This window comes from Tamandua tetradactyla, chromosome 8, assembly GCF_023851605.1.
Source record: "Tamandua tetradactyla isolate mTamTet1 chromosome 8, mTamTet1.pri, whole genome shotgun sequence".
NCBI lineage: Eukaryota > Metazoa > Chordata > Mammalia > Pilosa > Myrmecophagidae > Tamandua > Tamandua tetradactyla.
Genome location: NC_135334.1, coordinates 47,795,351 through 47,812,715, shown reverse-complemented (window position 1 = coordinate 47,812,715; position 17,365 = coordinate 47,795,351). Strand labels below are relative to the sequence as shown.

Genomic DNA, 17,365 nt, shown 5'->3' with positions numbered 1-17,365 from the left:
TTTGATTCGTATGTTTTCTTCTTTTTTAACGTAGGGATTCATAGTTATAAATTTCTTACTGAGCACTACTGCATTTACTGCATCACATATATGTTGATTTGCTGAGTCTTAATTTTCATTGTTAACTTAGTATTTTCTAATTTCCCTTGTAATTTCTCCTTTAACCCATTGGTTGTTTAAGAGTATGCTGTTAAACTTCCTCATATTTATAAATTTTCCAGTTTTCCTTCTGTTATTGATATTCATCCCATTGTTTCCGGAGTCATTATTTTTTATGATTTCAATATTTTAAAATTTATTTAGACTTCTTTTGTACCCCAGTATATAGTCTCTATCTTAGAGAATGAGCCATGTGCATTTAAGTATAATGTGTATTCTGCAGCTGTTGAGTGAAGTTTTCTATATATGTTGGTTTTATCTATCTGGTTTAGTTTGCTCAGGTCCACTATTTCCTGTTTAGATGTTCTATCCAGTGTTGAAAGTGGTGTATTGAAATATACAACTACTATTGTAGGACTCTCTCTTTCTCCCCTCAATTCTGTCAATCTTTGCTTCATATATTTTGGTGCTCTGCTGTTAGGTGCATAAATATTTATAATTTTTAAAACTTCTTGTTGAATTGTCCCTTTTATCGATATATGGCGGCCTTGTTTCTTTTAACTGTTTTTGACTTAAAGTCTATTTTACCTGATATTAATATAGTCACTCCACTCTTTTTTGATTACTATTATATGAAACATTTTTTAAAATCCTTTCACTTTGAAACTACTTGTATGTATGGGTCTAAAATGGGTCTTTTGGAAACAGCATATAGCTGGCTTATGTTTCTTTATCCATCCTGCCAATCTCTGCTTTTTGATGGGAAAGCTTACTCCATTTGCTTGTAGGGAAATTACTAATAGATAAGGCAAGACTTACTTCTGATATTTTGGTAATTGTTTTTTTTAAAGTCATATGCATTTTTGTCACTCCTTTCCTCCATTACTGCCTTTCTTCATGTTTAGATTTTTTATAATGAGCCATTTTGAACCATTTATCCTTTCCTTTTTGTAGTTTTTTTAAGATATGTCTTTACTGTGGAGATTACATTTAGCTTACTAAATCTATTACAATTTAGTTTGTGTTGATTCTTACTGGACTTCAATAACCTACACATACACAGTACCTATGTCCCTCCATCCTCTCTTTTTATGTTGCTCATGTCACAAATTACATCTTTGTGCACGTGGGCCCAATAACAAAGATTTTTGCTTTCTTATGCTTTTGAGTTTTCAGCCTTCTCAGAAGTAAAAGACAGAATTACAAATGGAAAATGAAATAATACTGCACATATATTTACTCATATTTTTATTTACACCACAGATCTATGTTTTTTCATCCAGCACTGAGGTACCATCTAGTATCCTTTCAACATGGACAACTCCCTTTAGCATTTCCTGTAGGGAAGGTAGAGTGGTAATGGACTCCCTCAGTTTTTGTTTAACCAGAATGTTTTGAATTTCTCCATTTCTGAAGGGCAGCTTTGCTGGATGTATTATTCTAATGTAACAGGTTTTTCTGCTTTCAGTACTTTAAATATGTCCTCCCACTGCCTTCTGGCCTCCATGGGTTCTATGGAAAAAATTGGACAATCATCTTATTAAGGATCCTTTACATGTAATACACTGCATTTCTCTTGCTATTTCTAAGATTCCGTTTCTGTCCTTGGCATTGGGCAGTTTGATCATAACGTGTCTAAGTGGGTTCAGCCTACTTTGCTAAGTGGGTCCATCCATCTTGGATTTGTATATTCATGTCTTTCATGAGATTTGGGAAATTTTCTGCCATTATTTCTTCAAATATTTTTTCTGGCTCTTTATCTCTCTCTTCCCCTTCTAGCACTCCTATGATGCATATATTGGAATACCTGATTGTGTCCCACAGGCTCCTTAGACTGGTTTCATTTAAGTTTTTTTTCATTCTGCTCCTCAACCTGGACAGTTTCAATTCTGTTGTCTTCAAGTTCATCGATCCTTTCTTCTGTCTCCTCCGATCTGCTCTGGAACCCCTTTACTGCATTTTTCACTTCAGTTGTACTTTTGAGTTCCAGAATTTCCATTTAATTCTTCTTTATAATTTCAATTTCATTACTGAAATTCTCATTTTTTTCATACAGTTTTCTGATTTCCTTTAGTTCACTGATCCTATTTATGAGAGTTGTTCTAAGATCTTTGATTAATAATTCCAGAGGCTGAGCTTCCTCTGGAATATTTTCCCTCAAATCCCTCTTTTCCTGTGACTGCACCATACTTTCTGGTCTCCTTGTTTGTTCTGTAATTTTTTGTTGTGAACTGGACCTTCTGAGTATTATGTTGTGGTTATTCTGGCCATCTAGTTCCCCCACTCTTCACTCAGTTAGACTAAGAAAAAAAGAAAAACTAAAGTACTGAGAAAAAGGGGGGGGGGATATGACAGATTCCCCCCACCCCAAACACACAAAACACAAGAACAAACAACAACAAAACAAGGGGGAAAATGAAGTGTGTTGTCTTTTTTAAATCTCATATACTGTGCTGACAGGAAGCCAGAAGCTGCTAATTTCCAGACTGAAACCTGGTACAACATTCTTGCTCAGAACTAGGGGATCCACCAGACTCAAAATATATAAACCAAAGGGGAAAAAACCCCAACCAATTAAAAATATATAGAGAGAAAGAGGTGAACTCGTTCTTTAAGTCCCTGTAGATACTGGTATAAGGCCAGAAGACACTGCATCTGAGAGAAACCGAGGCTAACATCTGCACCAGCCCTCAGGGATCTGCTAGACTAAATGACACAGGAAGGAGAAAGAAGAAATCCACTAATGGAAGTGCATTTGGTCTTTAAGTCCTGGTAGATGTTGTGAGGCCAGAAGCTGCTGTAGGCAAAGAGGACTGAAACCAAGGCCAGAACCTGTGCTGTGCCCTCTGGGAGCTATCAGACCTGGTAATGCCCCCACACAGAAGGAAAAGACCAACAACAAAAAAACACTAGTTCTTTACATCTAGGTGGGTGCTACTGGGAAGCTGGAAGTGCTGCTGCCCAGGGAGTGGAAACTGAGGCCAACTTCTGCACTGGTCCTTCTCGGACCCTCCAGACCTATCCTGACCCTCCACCCCAATTTTTAGAGGAGGAGTTTTCCTCTGCCAGCCATGGCCACAGCCAGCTGCTCTCAGGATTAAGGCTGTGTTGTTGCAGCTGCAGCCATTTCCGTAGCCATTGCTGCAGTGCTAAGCAATGGGGGTTAGCCACTGGTTCAGATTTTCACTTAGAAAAGCTGACTCTTGGCAGCCTCTTGCTTCCTCTGGCACTCCTTTAGTTCTAAATTTCCATTCTAGTTCCAAGGTTATCCACCTAGTCAATGCAACTCTTTCATCTTTCTAGTGGAAGGGTAAAACTTCCTAGTCTGCCATTTTACTCTTGTACTCTCCCCCAGTGCCTCTCTTCCTACCTATAATTGCCCCTTCTTAAGGACAATGGTTATGTCTTATTTCTTATTCTCATTATCTGCTTTTTACAGATAAGCAAACTGAGCCATCTCAAAATTAAGTAATTTGTGCAAATCCAGATAGTGAGCAATGGTGGAGTTAAGATTTTCATTTACTCTGAAGTCCACTTTCTAAACCCCTTCTCTTAACCTGGGTTCTCCTGGAAGCAAAGCCTGAGACCAAGAGGGTAGATATGGAGGGTAGCAGGATAGAAAAATAGGAAAGGAGGGAAGGCCAATAACAAGTTGGACTGGCACTTGATCCCACCAAGGCTTTTAAGTCTCCAGACTGTGATCTGGTGATGAAAAGGAAACAATCATCCACAGATTCCAGTTAGTGACCAGCCACAGGTGAGCCAACGTGAACCCCCTCAATTTTCTAGTGCGCGTTCAGTGTGCAGGCAGTTTCCTATGGCATCCCACTCAAGGACCTAAAGAAGCCCAAGGCAGGAAAAAACATTTCAGGGCCATATGAGAGATGCTTCCGCTGTACCTGTAACAATCTGGCTCAAGCCTGCATGGAACTGGTTGCCACAGCAGCAGCTGTTAGAGATGGAGCAAGGCAGCTTGTGAGGTGTGTCCAAGACGTGTGCAATATAGGTTTCTTATTAAACAGACTGTCAATGGGTGTTAAAAAGGAGTTTCCTGACTATCACCTTGATGGGAAGATGAAAGATTTGCTTAGGAGCTGGCCAGTGCAAGAGGAAATCTAATATATTAATAATTTTTATCTCAGTTTTCTTTTATGGAGCTTTATGGAAAGGTTTGGCTCACCTAAGTGTTTTGGCTCCCTGTGTGCTTATGGGAAAAGAGACTTTTCTGAGACTGACTTTCTTCTAAGTCCACAAAACAGGAAGCACATGTGAGAAAATTATATACATTGGAAACCATGATTTGAATTAGTAACTTTCATTATATGTATTTGTTCTAGAAACAAGAATGCAACAGTTTTAGGCTTTCCTGGATCTTCTTTAGGATTAGGCTTATTAATTTCTCTTGGGGGAAAGTTTTAGTCTTTAAACACCTGGGTCCTGATTTTAGGTAGTGGGCTGTGAACTTTCCCCTCAGGACCATCTTTTACATCAAAAAGCCTGTTAGACTGGAGAAAAAAATCTGTTTTTTACAATTAAAAATGTTTTTGTAAAGTTAGCCAGAGAAGAATATTATCTAACCCCTTGTTAGGGGCATGGATTATCATTTTACTTTTTAATAAAATGCCATATAGACACAGTGGTCATTTATATCATTAAGCAAGAAACTTAGGCTGAAGTAAGGTAGTGAAGTGCAGAATAAAAAGTGATGTTAAAAAGCTATCAAATTCCCACTGTGCCAATTCCAGGTGCCAACTCTTGGGCAAGCAAAGCTCTCAAGACTCAATTTCCTCAGATGTAAAATGACGATTTCAGTTTTTACAAAGTTATTGTGAGGATTAAATGAGATCATATATATGCAAGGGCTAAGCACACAAATCAACAACAGAGTTTTATTTTACTTTTAAAAAATAGTTCAAATTGTCAATAAGCAAGGGATATAGTGGCAAAAAGCTGGATTTTGAATTGTGGAAGAACTTGTGGAAGGGCTAGGCTGTTGGCTGACAGTTTGGTCTGATGTGCCTGCCCTCCTGTCCTTTATCTCCTCCTGGGAATTTGCATATTATTGAAAAAGATAGATTGTAATCCACAAGGAGCTGGTTACTGCTAATATGCCATTACGACTGACATATGGCACGAAGGAAAGAAGAGTTGATGTCTCTGGAGTGATTTTTTATGTGATCATCAAGTTAAGAAAAATGAAAAGTTAAGACTTTCCTTGGAAAACCTTGCACAAAAGGCTTTACACATCTCCTCTAGCTTTATAAAAGCCTATTTAACATCTCCATTTGGAATTCTCACCATCCTGTCACATTGCATAATTATCCATCAATTTTCTTTCCTACTTCATTTCAATTAGCAACAACATTATTCCGTGGATATCTCATTTATCCATTCAGTCTCATCATGGTGCTGTGTATTTCAAATACATTATTACACGTCACCTAATTCCCAACCAGCCATCTCAAGTAGTAGTATTCCTCCTAGTTTGCATTGAGGAAATCAAGGCTCATAGATTAAATTACCTCCCAAGGTCATAAAGCCTGTAGAATATGAAAAAACCAGGTTTGAATCCATCGGTGACTCTGCATTCCAAGTTCCTTTCTCCATTCTCCATTAGTATATTGGTTAACAAGAGGTGATAGTGAAATAATTTGCCTTTTGCTGAGATCACAGTTGGTATTTTAAAAGGCAACGATAACTATACATTTTCTACAATTTCAACTATTCCAATATTCCACTAATACAATATCCACTGACTATAAAAGTAAAAGAAAATTGCTAATGAGGAACAAAAAAATGACTCCTTTTTTTTTCACATGGGCAGGCACTGGGAATTGAACCCGGGTCCTCTGGCATGGCAGGCAAGCATTCTTGCCTGCTGAGCCACCGTAGCCTACCCGACTCCTATATTTCTGATGTTTTTCAGAATTCATGCCTCAATTATCAAATAGAAACAAACCTGGCAAGAATGTTAATCTAGTATAAATATATAAGCATATATAAAAGTAAATAACCAGTGTTCAGTTTTGCCAATTTTATTGAACCAATAAAATTCCTACTAATAACAATGAAATAAATTTCTGCAAGTATAAATGTGATACAGTTTAACAAAACCCATTGTTCTGTACCTATAAATAGATTTTCAAAATGTCATAAAAAGTGCAGTTATGAATTGTTGTTAACATGTTAATACACAGTTCCTTTATTTCAAATGTGTTTGTCTTGACTCACTAACAGTTCCTTCTGCATCTGTTCAAATAATATTACCCATTCCTCAAAAACAACAACAAAAAACACAAAAAAAGAGAGAGAGAGAGAGGCATTAAAGCACTAGAATATTACACATAAACTGATCCATTCAGGTCAGCCTTAGTCATAATTGTAAATTGGCAACATAAAAATAAAACCTAGTTATACAAAAAGCTTTCGTGGGTTCTCTAAATCTCCTTAACTGCTGACTCATGAGGAGGGCATAAAAGTTGAAAAGGATTTATATGGTTAACTACCTTAGACTGTATCTACAGCAGGGGCTGGTTTGCAGGAAAAGTTTAAAGTGGCTGTTAATTAAGTTTGCTATTTTCAGAATTGAAACTATAAAAATAAGACCACGATTTGACACTGAATTTTGTGTGAATCCTAAATTGCATCAATGATCTATCTGATAAAAGCTTAGTCTAATTTAAAACCTTATATAGTAAGAGACTGATATATATATATATATAGCAGTCTTAAAGATCACGTCATCCGCCTCACATTAGTCCAAAGTCACGTGCTTCGTAAAAAAAAAAAAATTACAGTAACAAAGCACAGGACTACAAAGGCAAACCATCACAGCTTCTGATTACATTGAATAAAAAGTACCAAGGAACACAAAAGATAATTCTGTATTAATACTGATGAATTAAAGAAGTATAATAGACGTTTCACAGCATGCTACATATATTGCTCACAACTTAAGGATAAAATGCCTAAAACTCAAAGTCAAGAAGTTGGCAATCTGATTTCATGTGCAATTCAGCTACAAAGTCTTAATATATACATTCATTATGTAGCTGCCCTGCAAAATCAGGATTAAAAAAAGAGTTTTCAAGTTCAAATCCTATTTCATAAGCTAAAGGATACATCCAGTTCTTCCATGACCAGGAAAGTTATTTTCAGGTTTGAAGGAGCTAATACAAATAGCAAGGCCATGTTCCAAATTGACCAGACAGAGCTTTTTTTTTTTTGCCTTGCTCAGACTGCATGTGGATTTGCTTACTCTTTCAGCATTGCAAAGATGTCAAATTGGCATGTGTTTTTCTTTCTGCATCTATCTTATTTCTCACTGAAAAGAGTAAATATGTGAAGAGAGAGAGGAAGGGGAAAATCTTATTTTCTCTCCAAAGAAGATAAATGAACGCAAATGAAAATATCTGCATTAGATATATAGTTTGGATCACCTTCCTGGTGAACAAGGGTACCATTTAACTCTTATTTTTTAGAGAACCAGTGAAATTCAAAAAGGAGAAAATAGATTTTCATCATGACAAAGGAAACTTTTTGGCTACCCAACTGATATGTTTCCTTTATCCTAACTTCTGATTCTTCCTGATCCAACTAGGGACAGTCATTTGAAAACTGTTTAAAGGAGATGTATAATCATTTCATTCGGTAAGTATCATAATATATGCAGTTAACTAATCAGGATTCATGAACAATATTTTCAGACTAACGATCACAGATTCTCTCTCCCTTTTTTAATATTCTTTCTATAAAAATTATACATTCATTTTTAAGAGGTTAAATTGAAGGGTTCAATAAAATACTGTTTTAGCCAAATTTACATCCAAACAATTATATAGGTCATATTTAGAATTACTAATGCTTTATGTTGTTCTATGAGCATTAAAATGGGCATTTGTTCTAAAGGCCATTTTATAGTATCCATTGTGTGACTTCAAAGATTTCCACAAGCATTGAAATGAATCAGATCTTCAGCAACCGCTCCCCCCCCCCATATTTCTTCTTTTTCAATTCTGTACTTCATGGTGGTTCATCATAATTAGTTTAAAGCTAGAATGAACACTTACTTCATGGCATAATTTAATAAAAACCAACCCTTCAGCCTCCATTATTAAGTCTCATTTCCTACCTAGGCCATCAATTTACTCCTGGGTCCTACAATCACTGATTGGACTCTGATGTCCATGTTGGGCTGTTCATGAATGAGAATGAATAACATCCAAATACCACCACAAATCATGATAATATATATTTTCAAACAGGGCTATTCATCTTTAGGTCAAATAACCGTCCACAGGTAAATACTCCCCAAGTTAGAAATTTGATAAAGATATTTTCACATCTATGAAGAATACCCAAAGCATATTACTTCTTCCTCCCTTGTGTATCTCCTACTCTTTAATGATACCATCTGGATATAACTGAAGTACAACCAGGGGAATAAAGAGTACAAAGTCAATGCGTTCCCTTTTTGTCCCATAGAACTTTTTTTTTTCACGTGAATAAAGTAGGAATGGGAATCAGAGTCCTAATCTAACCCAGAAATCGTAATCAAACCCTTAGATATCCCATTCTGTGGGATTTTATCATTATTATGGATCAAATTGGCTTCTGTGATTCAGGGGGGTCACCTAGACACCATTTTTTCCTACAGGTCCTTCTATTAAAAATGTGTTTCAAAGTCCAAACAACACTAATAAATTAAATGTCTGAAACACCACTCCATTTATATACTAGGAACGTCCTGTTCCACTTAAGAGTTACAGCTCAATCGGGATTGCTGGAGAATTTTAACTTAACATTCAAATAACTTGGAATAACACCAATATTCATTACCTAATATAAATCTGGGTTAGAATGGCAATTCAATCACTTTAAAATCCTGCTAAATGCTAAATTCTGCATGGTAGAAATAGTTCAATTTCTGTATCATATAAATATAAAGATTCCTACTTTGACAGAAGGCAAAAATCTCTTATGATTTATTTAAAATATGGAAGTAGTATTACTGAATAACAGAGAGTGAATCCATGAAAAGGTTGGATACTCTGAATTTATAGGCTCTTTGGGGATGAGGTAGAGGAGAGCAAGATATTTTGGCAGCTGGGGAAAAGGGTAGAACCATACGGGGTGGACAAGATTACAACTTGGTGCTGCATAACATGGGTACAGTGCCTAGGGTGAAGGTTGGCCAAAATATATCTGGATGGTTAAGAGATTTAGAAGGAGTCAAGGCATAGCCATATTCTTAATGAATGGAGGAAAAATAACTCAGAAAAGTAAATGCTGGTGACTATCAGCAGGTGGCTGGTGATGTTTGGTTTAGATTGTGAAAGGCATTCAGACCAGGATGGCTGAAGGTAGGGGAGCAAGACTATGCAGTGGTCCAGGCACTTAGAGGAAGAGAAAGCAGGCAAGAAAAGGTGGGCTGAATGCAGAGAGAAGCTCCCTATTGGAAATGCGTCCTTTATATTAAGTCCACGCTGCTGAGGACAGCCACACACCCTGAACTGTGTTCCATGTGTTCTTTGAGAAACTCTTCCTTTCTCCCAGAGTTCTGCCTCAATATTATATCTTGTCCTCCATGACCCATTTCACCTCAGCAATTTTTGTTGTTCTGGGTCTCACCTGAGCACACACTGCTAACTAAGTCAAACTAGCGTTGAAATAAGCGCCACACCCGTCTAGTGGGCATTTCAATGCTATTGACTGAAATGAATACATTCATGGTACAGTACTGCTTTGAAGAAAGACCTACTTAATTTGATTCTCAGTCTCCAGAGGGATGTAATAGGGAAACAGTTTATGATGATGACCACAGAGGTGCTAAGTATCTAAATCATATAAACTAAAACTTGATCTGAACAGAGAAGCCACATCTTTCAGTTTGCTGTTGAATTATACTATTAAGAAAACTTGCTATTCTATTTATATATAACATTATTTGTCTGCTGCATTCGTTTCATTCCATGAAGACTGTCTATTTGCATAAAAGAAAATGTCCTGTAAGATAAAAAGAAGGGTTTAAGGTCTTGCTTTCCAGAGAAATGATTTAGAATGGTCTTTAAAACATAACATAAAACAAAAACCTCATTTTACTATCACAGTGCAAATCACTTCTACAACATGCACTGGAAAGTTTTTTCCCTGATGAATTGTCCTTAGAGTTTAAAAGAATCTTATCATCATATCTGCACGCACTCTGCACGAAAATGGTGAACTATTTTAATTCACAGATCTTTAATTGTTTGCTGATAATTTTATTTTCCTGCGGCATAAAAAGCTAAGATTACAGATTTTAAAAATCTCTATAAGGTGGAAAAGGAGAAATTTGCTCTGGGATAATATTAATTTGCTTTTAGAAGCATTTAAAACCTTTAGGGGACCTTATAACACAATTAAAATAAGGGCTCTGGTTCAAATATGATTTTGATATAAAGCACATGGTGAGCTTTCTTTTGTAAGACAACCCTGTGTTGCTCCACCATTATCTGGGTTTTAAAGCTAGAATCGAAGGCCTAGGCCATGCCCCAGATTTCACACTAGCCATCTTTTAATTTTAAAAGTATCTTAAATGGGAGAAAGATTCTTCCTGAGACTGAAAAATGTACTTTAGTTCAAAAAGGTAAAGAAGGAAATAAGTAGTCTAGTCTCAAAAGCCTCTTACCCCCCTAATGATCACAAGCCCCCGAAGAAGGTAATCTGGAGGCTCCAATGAGGCACCTGCCTGGCCACTCCCAGTCAAGTGATTAGGTTAAAGGAGAGATTTACTTCCAGATGGGAGAGTATTTAGATATTTCTTAAGGTGATTGAGAAATTAAGAATTACAATTAAAGCTGGAAAACTTGTAATTCCAGCAAAATAATAATGATAATAACTAGGCCATTACTTAAGCATATACATCAGTGGATTATTACACTAATTTTAACATAATAAGCAACAAAGATAAAGATTCACATTCACATGTGCTTTTTTTTAACGTACACTTGCACATTTACGTTTGGCACAATGTGAGCCTACGGTGTAGATTAGCATATCGTATAATCATATCATTACACCAATTGAACCAGACATCTCTTTTAAAAATATCACATTTGAATATAAAAAGCTATACTATAAATTACTACATAGTAAAGTCAATACTCTGAAAAAATACCACCCTGGAAAACCGCATCGGAATTTCAAGTTTGCATGAGAAAGTTAACAGCAAACTCACTGTAAAATGGTATTCACAACCTGGAATGCTGTGCATGCTGCATCTTAGCAGAACTCCATTTTTCTAGGCCAGTTCACTGAGGTTCACAAATACGTTTTGTTTTTGTTTCTATTTCCAATCAAATTATTTTCCTGATTGTTGATGAGATAGATCAATGCTGAGCTACAAAGAAACTTTGCTAGGAAAGAGAGCTAATAAAGGCACTAAAATTTCCATAACACAAATTCTAGCTTCTTATAAACAAAACAAAAGCTAATGGCTATTTCAGTTACTTAAACCTTGTTTCCCCTTTTGGTCTATAGCTCGAATGGTAATGGTATTCTGTGAGAATTTCTCCTCCTTTTCAATACATAAAAATTACTTTTCATTCTGTAATACAGTTGGTCTGCACAGAAATAGGGTTATTAACTGAAAGAATTCTAGTTGAAAAACTAATATAGGAATAAAAGATATCCTCAACTTGAAAGTTCTAATGTTAGGGAACTCAAAAGGACATTTATGTGTCACTATGTTTTGCCGTTTTCCTACATATTTTCTTTGTTGTTATTACATATCCATATAACGTAATATTGGATATTACATATCAATATAACATGATATTGAATAAAATCAGTATCTGGTATATGCCCTGAACACAACAGAAGAGGATTTGGCACAATTTCTTTGAAACATTTCTTTAAATAAACCACCGTATCTTTAAAAATATTAGTAATTTTTTCCTCATGCGGAAGATGTCAAACAAGAGCCAGGAATAAAAAAATGCAGAATCTGAAAACCACCTTACAGCAATAGGTTTACAATCATCTTTTTGTTTTCTTACCTAGGAAAAAATCTTAAGAAAAGCAACCTAAAGTATTACACCAGAAAGGGATGATAAAATGGAAGAGGAAAATGATTTAAAGAAACACTGGTCCATAATTATTTCATGAAATAAAAAAATAAGTCCTAAATAATAAGTCTGAAATGAAATCTTTGTGGGAACGCTAGTGGAAAATTTAAACTATATTATTTATATGAAAAAAAATGGATCTGTGTTAAAGATTAGAATCCATGTGTAAAATTCAAGTAACCCTAATTAATCAAAAAGTATTTAAGCAGTGCAGACGTGTCCTACTGGATAGTTGTAAGCATCTCTTTAGGCACTTCACTGGTTCATTAACATAATACAAATTAAAGCTATAAACACATAATGTTGTGCTTTCTGAAAATAGTCTAATCAAGCAATATAAACCAATGCAAAAATGTGACTTTTTGGCCACTTACTCCTCCCCTAAGTCTTGATATCTTTTTTTAACCAGTTGTCCAAAGAGATTTTTCTGGGGAAGGGAATGCTTTGGCATTATGAAAAAAATATTGTTTAACCCCAGTAAGGTAAAACTGAAAAAAAGTCTTATGCAATAAAGAAATCTGAACAAAATTTCTTTATGGCTCTGTTTAGAAGGACACTTCTGCAGTGACATAAAAGGGGGAAAGTTTAGTTGAGTTTCTTTTTTTTTTTTTTAACATATTGCACTCTTTTTTTGTTCAATCACATTAATGCATAGAAACACAATTTTTACCTTTGAATAATAAACTGTTCAACCTATTATAAGAAAATCATGGTAAATAATTTCTAAAAGCCTAACAGGAAATATATAGATGTTTTAACTTTCCTTTGCTTACTGCAATATAGAAAAAAAACTATGAGAAAGGAAAAATGTGCAAAGAAAATTTTTGGTCAGTTTTGTGTGGGTACAAGCTTATACGTGCCAACTAAATGAACTGGAAGCAGCACTGTGAGCACTGATTATTTCAGATGACTGAGGATTACTGTCAGTGACAGAAAGGATTGTGCATAATTCCACTTTTAATATATACATCTGATATGGAAAACTGAAACTGCTGTTTCAGAAGGAAAGAAAATAGCTGAATTTGGCATTTCAGTAGCATGCTATAGAGTTCATTATGATAAATTTCACATTAAATTATGGACAATGGCTGTATCACATTTCACGTTATCGCCAATAGCAGTAAAAAAACAAAACAAAAAAAAAACAGTGCCTGACAAATAATCTCCTGGGGACACAAATATGTGTCTAGTGAGCAGCTTGGTTCAACAGCGCATGCTTTTCCTCCACCAGCTCTAGGACAAAATTTAAAATTTTTGAATGGCCAGAAGGGGTCATTCTTTTTTTCAACTCCAATATCCGAAAAACAATTGCTTCTTGAACAGATTGTAAGCACTGTTCCTTACTTAAAAAAAAAAAGTAAAAGAAAATTACACATATACACAAACCCAAAAGCGCTGAAGTTTAAGCATTAACAAACCAGGTTCATGGTTTATGATCAGAATCCAAAAATCCAACTATAAACAATGCAGAGTAGTGCTCCTCAGTATTATTTTTGCAATTGTTAGTAATGTTAAGCATCAAGAAAAATAAAACACATCATTGCACATTACAGCCGCAAAAAACGGCTAAACTTTGACACTAAAGAATTGAATAATTTTTGATGCTACATCACAAACAGCTTCTGATGTATATCTTGTATGAAAGGTCTTTACACATCTATGACGATTTTCCCTGGGTGATGCTTCAGGTCAAATGTCGAGTTATGGCACGAAGAGCGTAGAGAAGTTCAGCTTGCATCCGTGCTTCCATTAAAAGTAGATTTACGTGAACCTGGAGATAAAAATGTTATCAGTTCATCGGTAAATACTACAAATAACTGAAATAACAAAATTGTTTGCATATATCAGATAATCACAAAGGTTTTCATGTGAATATAAATATATATACAAACACACATGTCTGGATATTTATGAATGTACATAATGTAACTCTTACAAAAAACCTATCCTTTGTAAAAAATGGCTCTTTAAGCAGTTAACCCTTACAGCCTAAAAGATCCCAGTAATTTTGTTAGAATATACCTTATGTAAAGCGAAACTATGTTTTGAGCTATAAAATAAAACTAATTTTTATAAATTACGATTTTCTTACAAAGTATACTTTCTTCCAGGTGTAAAATTTTATACATGGTCACAACTCACAACTCAGCCCTGCGTTTCTTACAGCCTATGCTTATTTCTTAGAAGGCATTTTTTTTTTGATGCTGACAAACGCCTTTATTTTTCACGGGAACCCAGTATTTGTGTCCTGCTTACAGTTATCCACGCTGAAGCCTTCTGGTATACACACTTCTCCCTTTTTATGGGCTGAGTGTTTCCTCTTGAAATTGTCCTTATGGTGAAACTTAGAAGGCTTTTTAAAAACTTTCTTACTATTTAATTAAAAGATATTAACGTCAAAATCTGACCCCTAATGCAGTATCTCTCATTAGACCTCCCTAGAGTCTTCCAGATACAGCTGTGAATAAACACCTAACTTCTTTCAGGGATAATTCTCAAGTTAACAGGCTAAAATGAATACACAAGTGTTTCCAAAATTTATTACAAAGGAAAATGTTATGATATTTTAAATTGTTTTGTATCTTTCTACAAGTTAGATATATTGCTGGATTTATTCTTCTGATAAGTAAAGGGAATTTCTAGATACAACTTAGGAAAGAACGAAAATCTATTACAAACATATAAATAGGGCATAAAAGTCTGCTCAGGAGAGGTGCTGGAGTGGAGGTAAGACAGGTGTTTACCTGATGTCTGACTGCCTAGAAGACTTAAAAAAAATCTGTTAGGCATTGAGGCTATAACATTCTCTGTCCAAGTCATACAGTTAATTGTGAATGTTAGGCCAATAAAAAGATTTTCTCACTCTCAAACTTGGAAACTATGATATAAAAGAAAGACTCAAAAGGTTTTCTTAGTCTCAAACTAGGAAACTGAGATATAAAGGCAAGATTCTGGACTTAAAAGTCAAAAGACACAAGATTTAAGGCCAGCTCCGATTAACTATGATTTTTGTAAAGACCCTTTTAAGATGTAATAGGTCTTAAATAGTATCTCTATCATTTAATTCAAAGAAGTATTCTATGTAATTACACATTTAGCTCAAAGGTCCCACATTATACCGTAAAAATACCAACTTTCCAAACTGGAATGTGAAATATTGTTCTAATGGTTAACTTGAATGGATAAATACAGTTAAAGAATCTCTAGGTAGATATGCCTTCTGGGCCACAGAACATCTCAGGAGGTGTGATTTCTATTAATTAATTAGAATGGCAATAATTTGCCAAATGTACTTTTAAAAAATATCAATATTTGAATCTAACTTTTCAAAGGCTGAAGCTAGATTTTTACTCTATACGTTACAATGGGCAAAACACATGACCAAAATTTAGTTCAATATCTAATATTAAATAACCCTGAATTTAAAAGAACATTTCAAAACTAAAGATAGCTACATGATGCCATGCGTTTGTTCTATAGCACTAATTTATTAATAACATCACATGCTATTTTTTAATTTCTTAATCACTATTTCTTATATTGAACATTCATCTATGGTGTAGTGTTGTCATGAAACATTTACCTTTTCTGAGTGCTTGAACTGACGCCAGTAACTATCATACATGCGCTTCGTAGTTCTCTCAGGATAGCAGGTCACTGTCTTTATGTAAACCTTCAGGCTTCGTTCAAGTAATTGATTAACTTCTCCATAATCGTAATCATCATACCTAAGCAATATGATAAGAGCTTTATAATGACATAATCAAATTCTTAATTTCTAAAATTTTTAATAAGAGACATTCATCATCTGGTAATGAAATAGCAAAAGTCATTCACTCACTTAACAAATATTAACTGACTGTCTATTATGTGCCACATACACGTCACATTAGTGAACAAGGTAGTCAAAAACACCTGGCCTCATGGAACTTAAATTCTATGGGGGCAAAAGGGAAAAAAAATAAATAAGAGAAACATAGTATGTCAGATGGTGTCAGCTGTTACGGAGAAATGATGAAGCTGGGGGTTGGGAGAGGAGGACTCGTGATTTTAAATTGTCTGGGCAGGAAGGCTTCTCTGAGAGGGGAACATCAATAATTTATATTGACTAATATGTTTCATTGTTTTGTTCATACATGATAATAACATACTGTAAGCTTTGATGGCAGAATGTCTCTTTTAGTTTGATTTGTACCCTAACTATAACCTTCTCAAAAATAAATTTAAAAATCTAAACAAATCAGCATTTATTATAGTGTACTAAAGAGGCACAATAAATGCTTTTTAACTAATCTATTCTTCTAGGAAGAATTTTCAGATTGAGTCTGATTTTCTTTATCCCTAATGATTACTGACACATTTTCCCCTTCTAAGTAAATTACTACTAGTGTATTGATATGTGCATCCGTGTTAAGATTCATGGCACTTCACAAATAAAAATGATTTTCTACAAAATGGAAGTAATTTCTTTTTATCAGAAGTCCACATGTGATATTTTCTCTCCAGAAACGCATACATCCAAACAGGAGGTAAGATCTGTGTCAGAATGTTCGTTTAGAAATGTATGACACTGTCACCACAATGAACACACCTGATTCCAAACATACAGTGGACATAGTTAAATAAAGCTCTACGCAGCATGGTTGTGTCAACATCCTCATGGGTGGCCATAGTGTTATAGGTGAGATTGTAGACCATCCGAAACTTCTCATCAAGGAGATGTCCGATGTCAGAATAAAGTCTGTTCACCAGGGAGAACCCGTGGTTTTCCCAGGTATAGTCCTAAAAGCATAAAACGCATCCAATTACAAAATGGGTACTCTCCACTTAAACTCTGTTTTCTTAAAGTTAACTACTGAAGCAGGGAAGGGAAGATACTTCAATATTACACTCTAAATTTGCAGCTTTACTAAGGGCCCTTCATAACAGCCTGTTTCCTGGGATGCCACGATGTTTTCTGTAGGGTCCTGGGTTTGGTGTGATAGGGATGAACTCTGGCTACCAGGGAGTATACACACTGTGCTCTAATCTGGAAGGATCCCAGGTGAACTTGGAATATCACTATTTAACCAAACAGATCAGTGAAATGGACAATCAGCAGATCATGTGAAATAAGCAAAGGGGTCTGTCTTAATTTAAACTCATACCCTTGCCAGGAC

General features: G+C 35.3%; 1 protein-coding gene across 3 annotated transcripts in view; it reads right to left on the bottom strand.

Moving 5' to 3' along the window:
• Positions 1 to 6,118: 6,118 nt before the first annotated feature.
• SESN3 (sestrin 3) overlaps positions 6,119 to 17,365 on the bottom strand; it is a 76,771-nt gene continuing 65,524 nt past the window's right edge. For all 3 annotated transcript variants that reach the window (XM_077113203.1, XM_077113204.1, XM_077113205.1), the window contains 3 exons: positions 16,798 to 16,988; positions 15,790 to 15,934; positions 6,119 to 13,977 (listed from right to left, as the gene is read on the bottom strand). In XM_077113203.1, the coding sequence (XP_076969318.1) occupies positions 13,891 to 13,977; positions 15,790 to 15,934; positions 16,798 to 16,988 (423 nt within the window). In that variant the 3' untranslated portion in view covers positions 6,119 to 13,890. The remainder of the gene's footprint in view (positions 13,978 to 15,789; positions 15,935 to 16,797; positions 16,989 to 17,365) is intronic.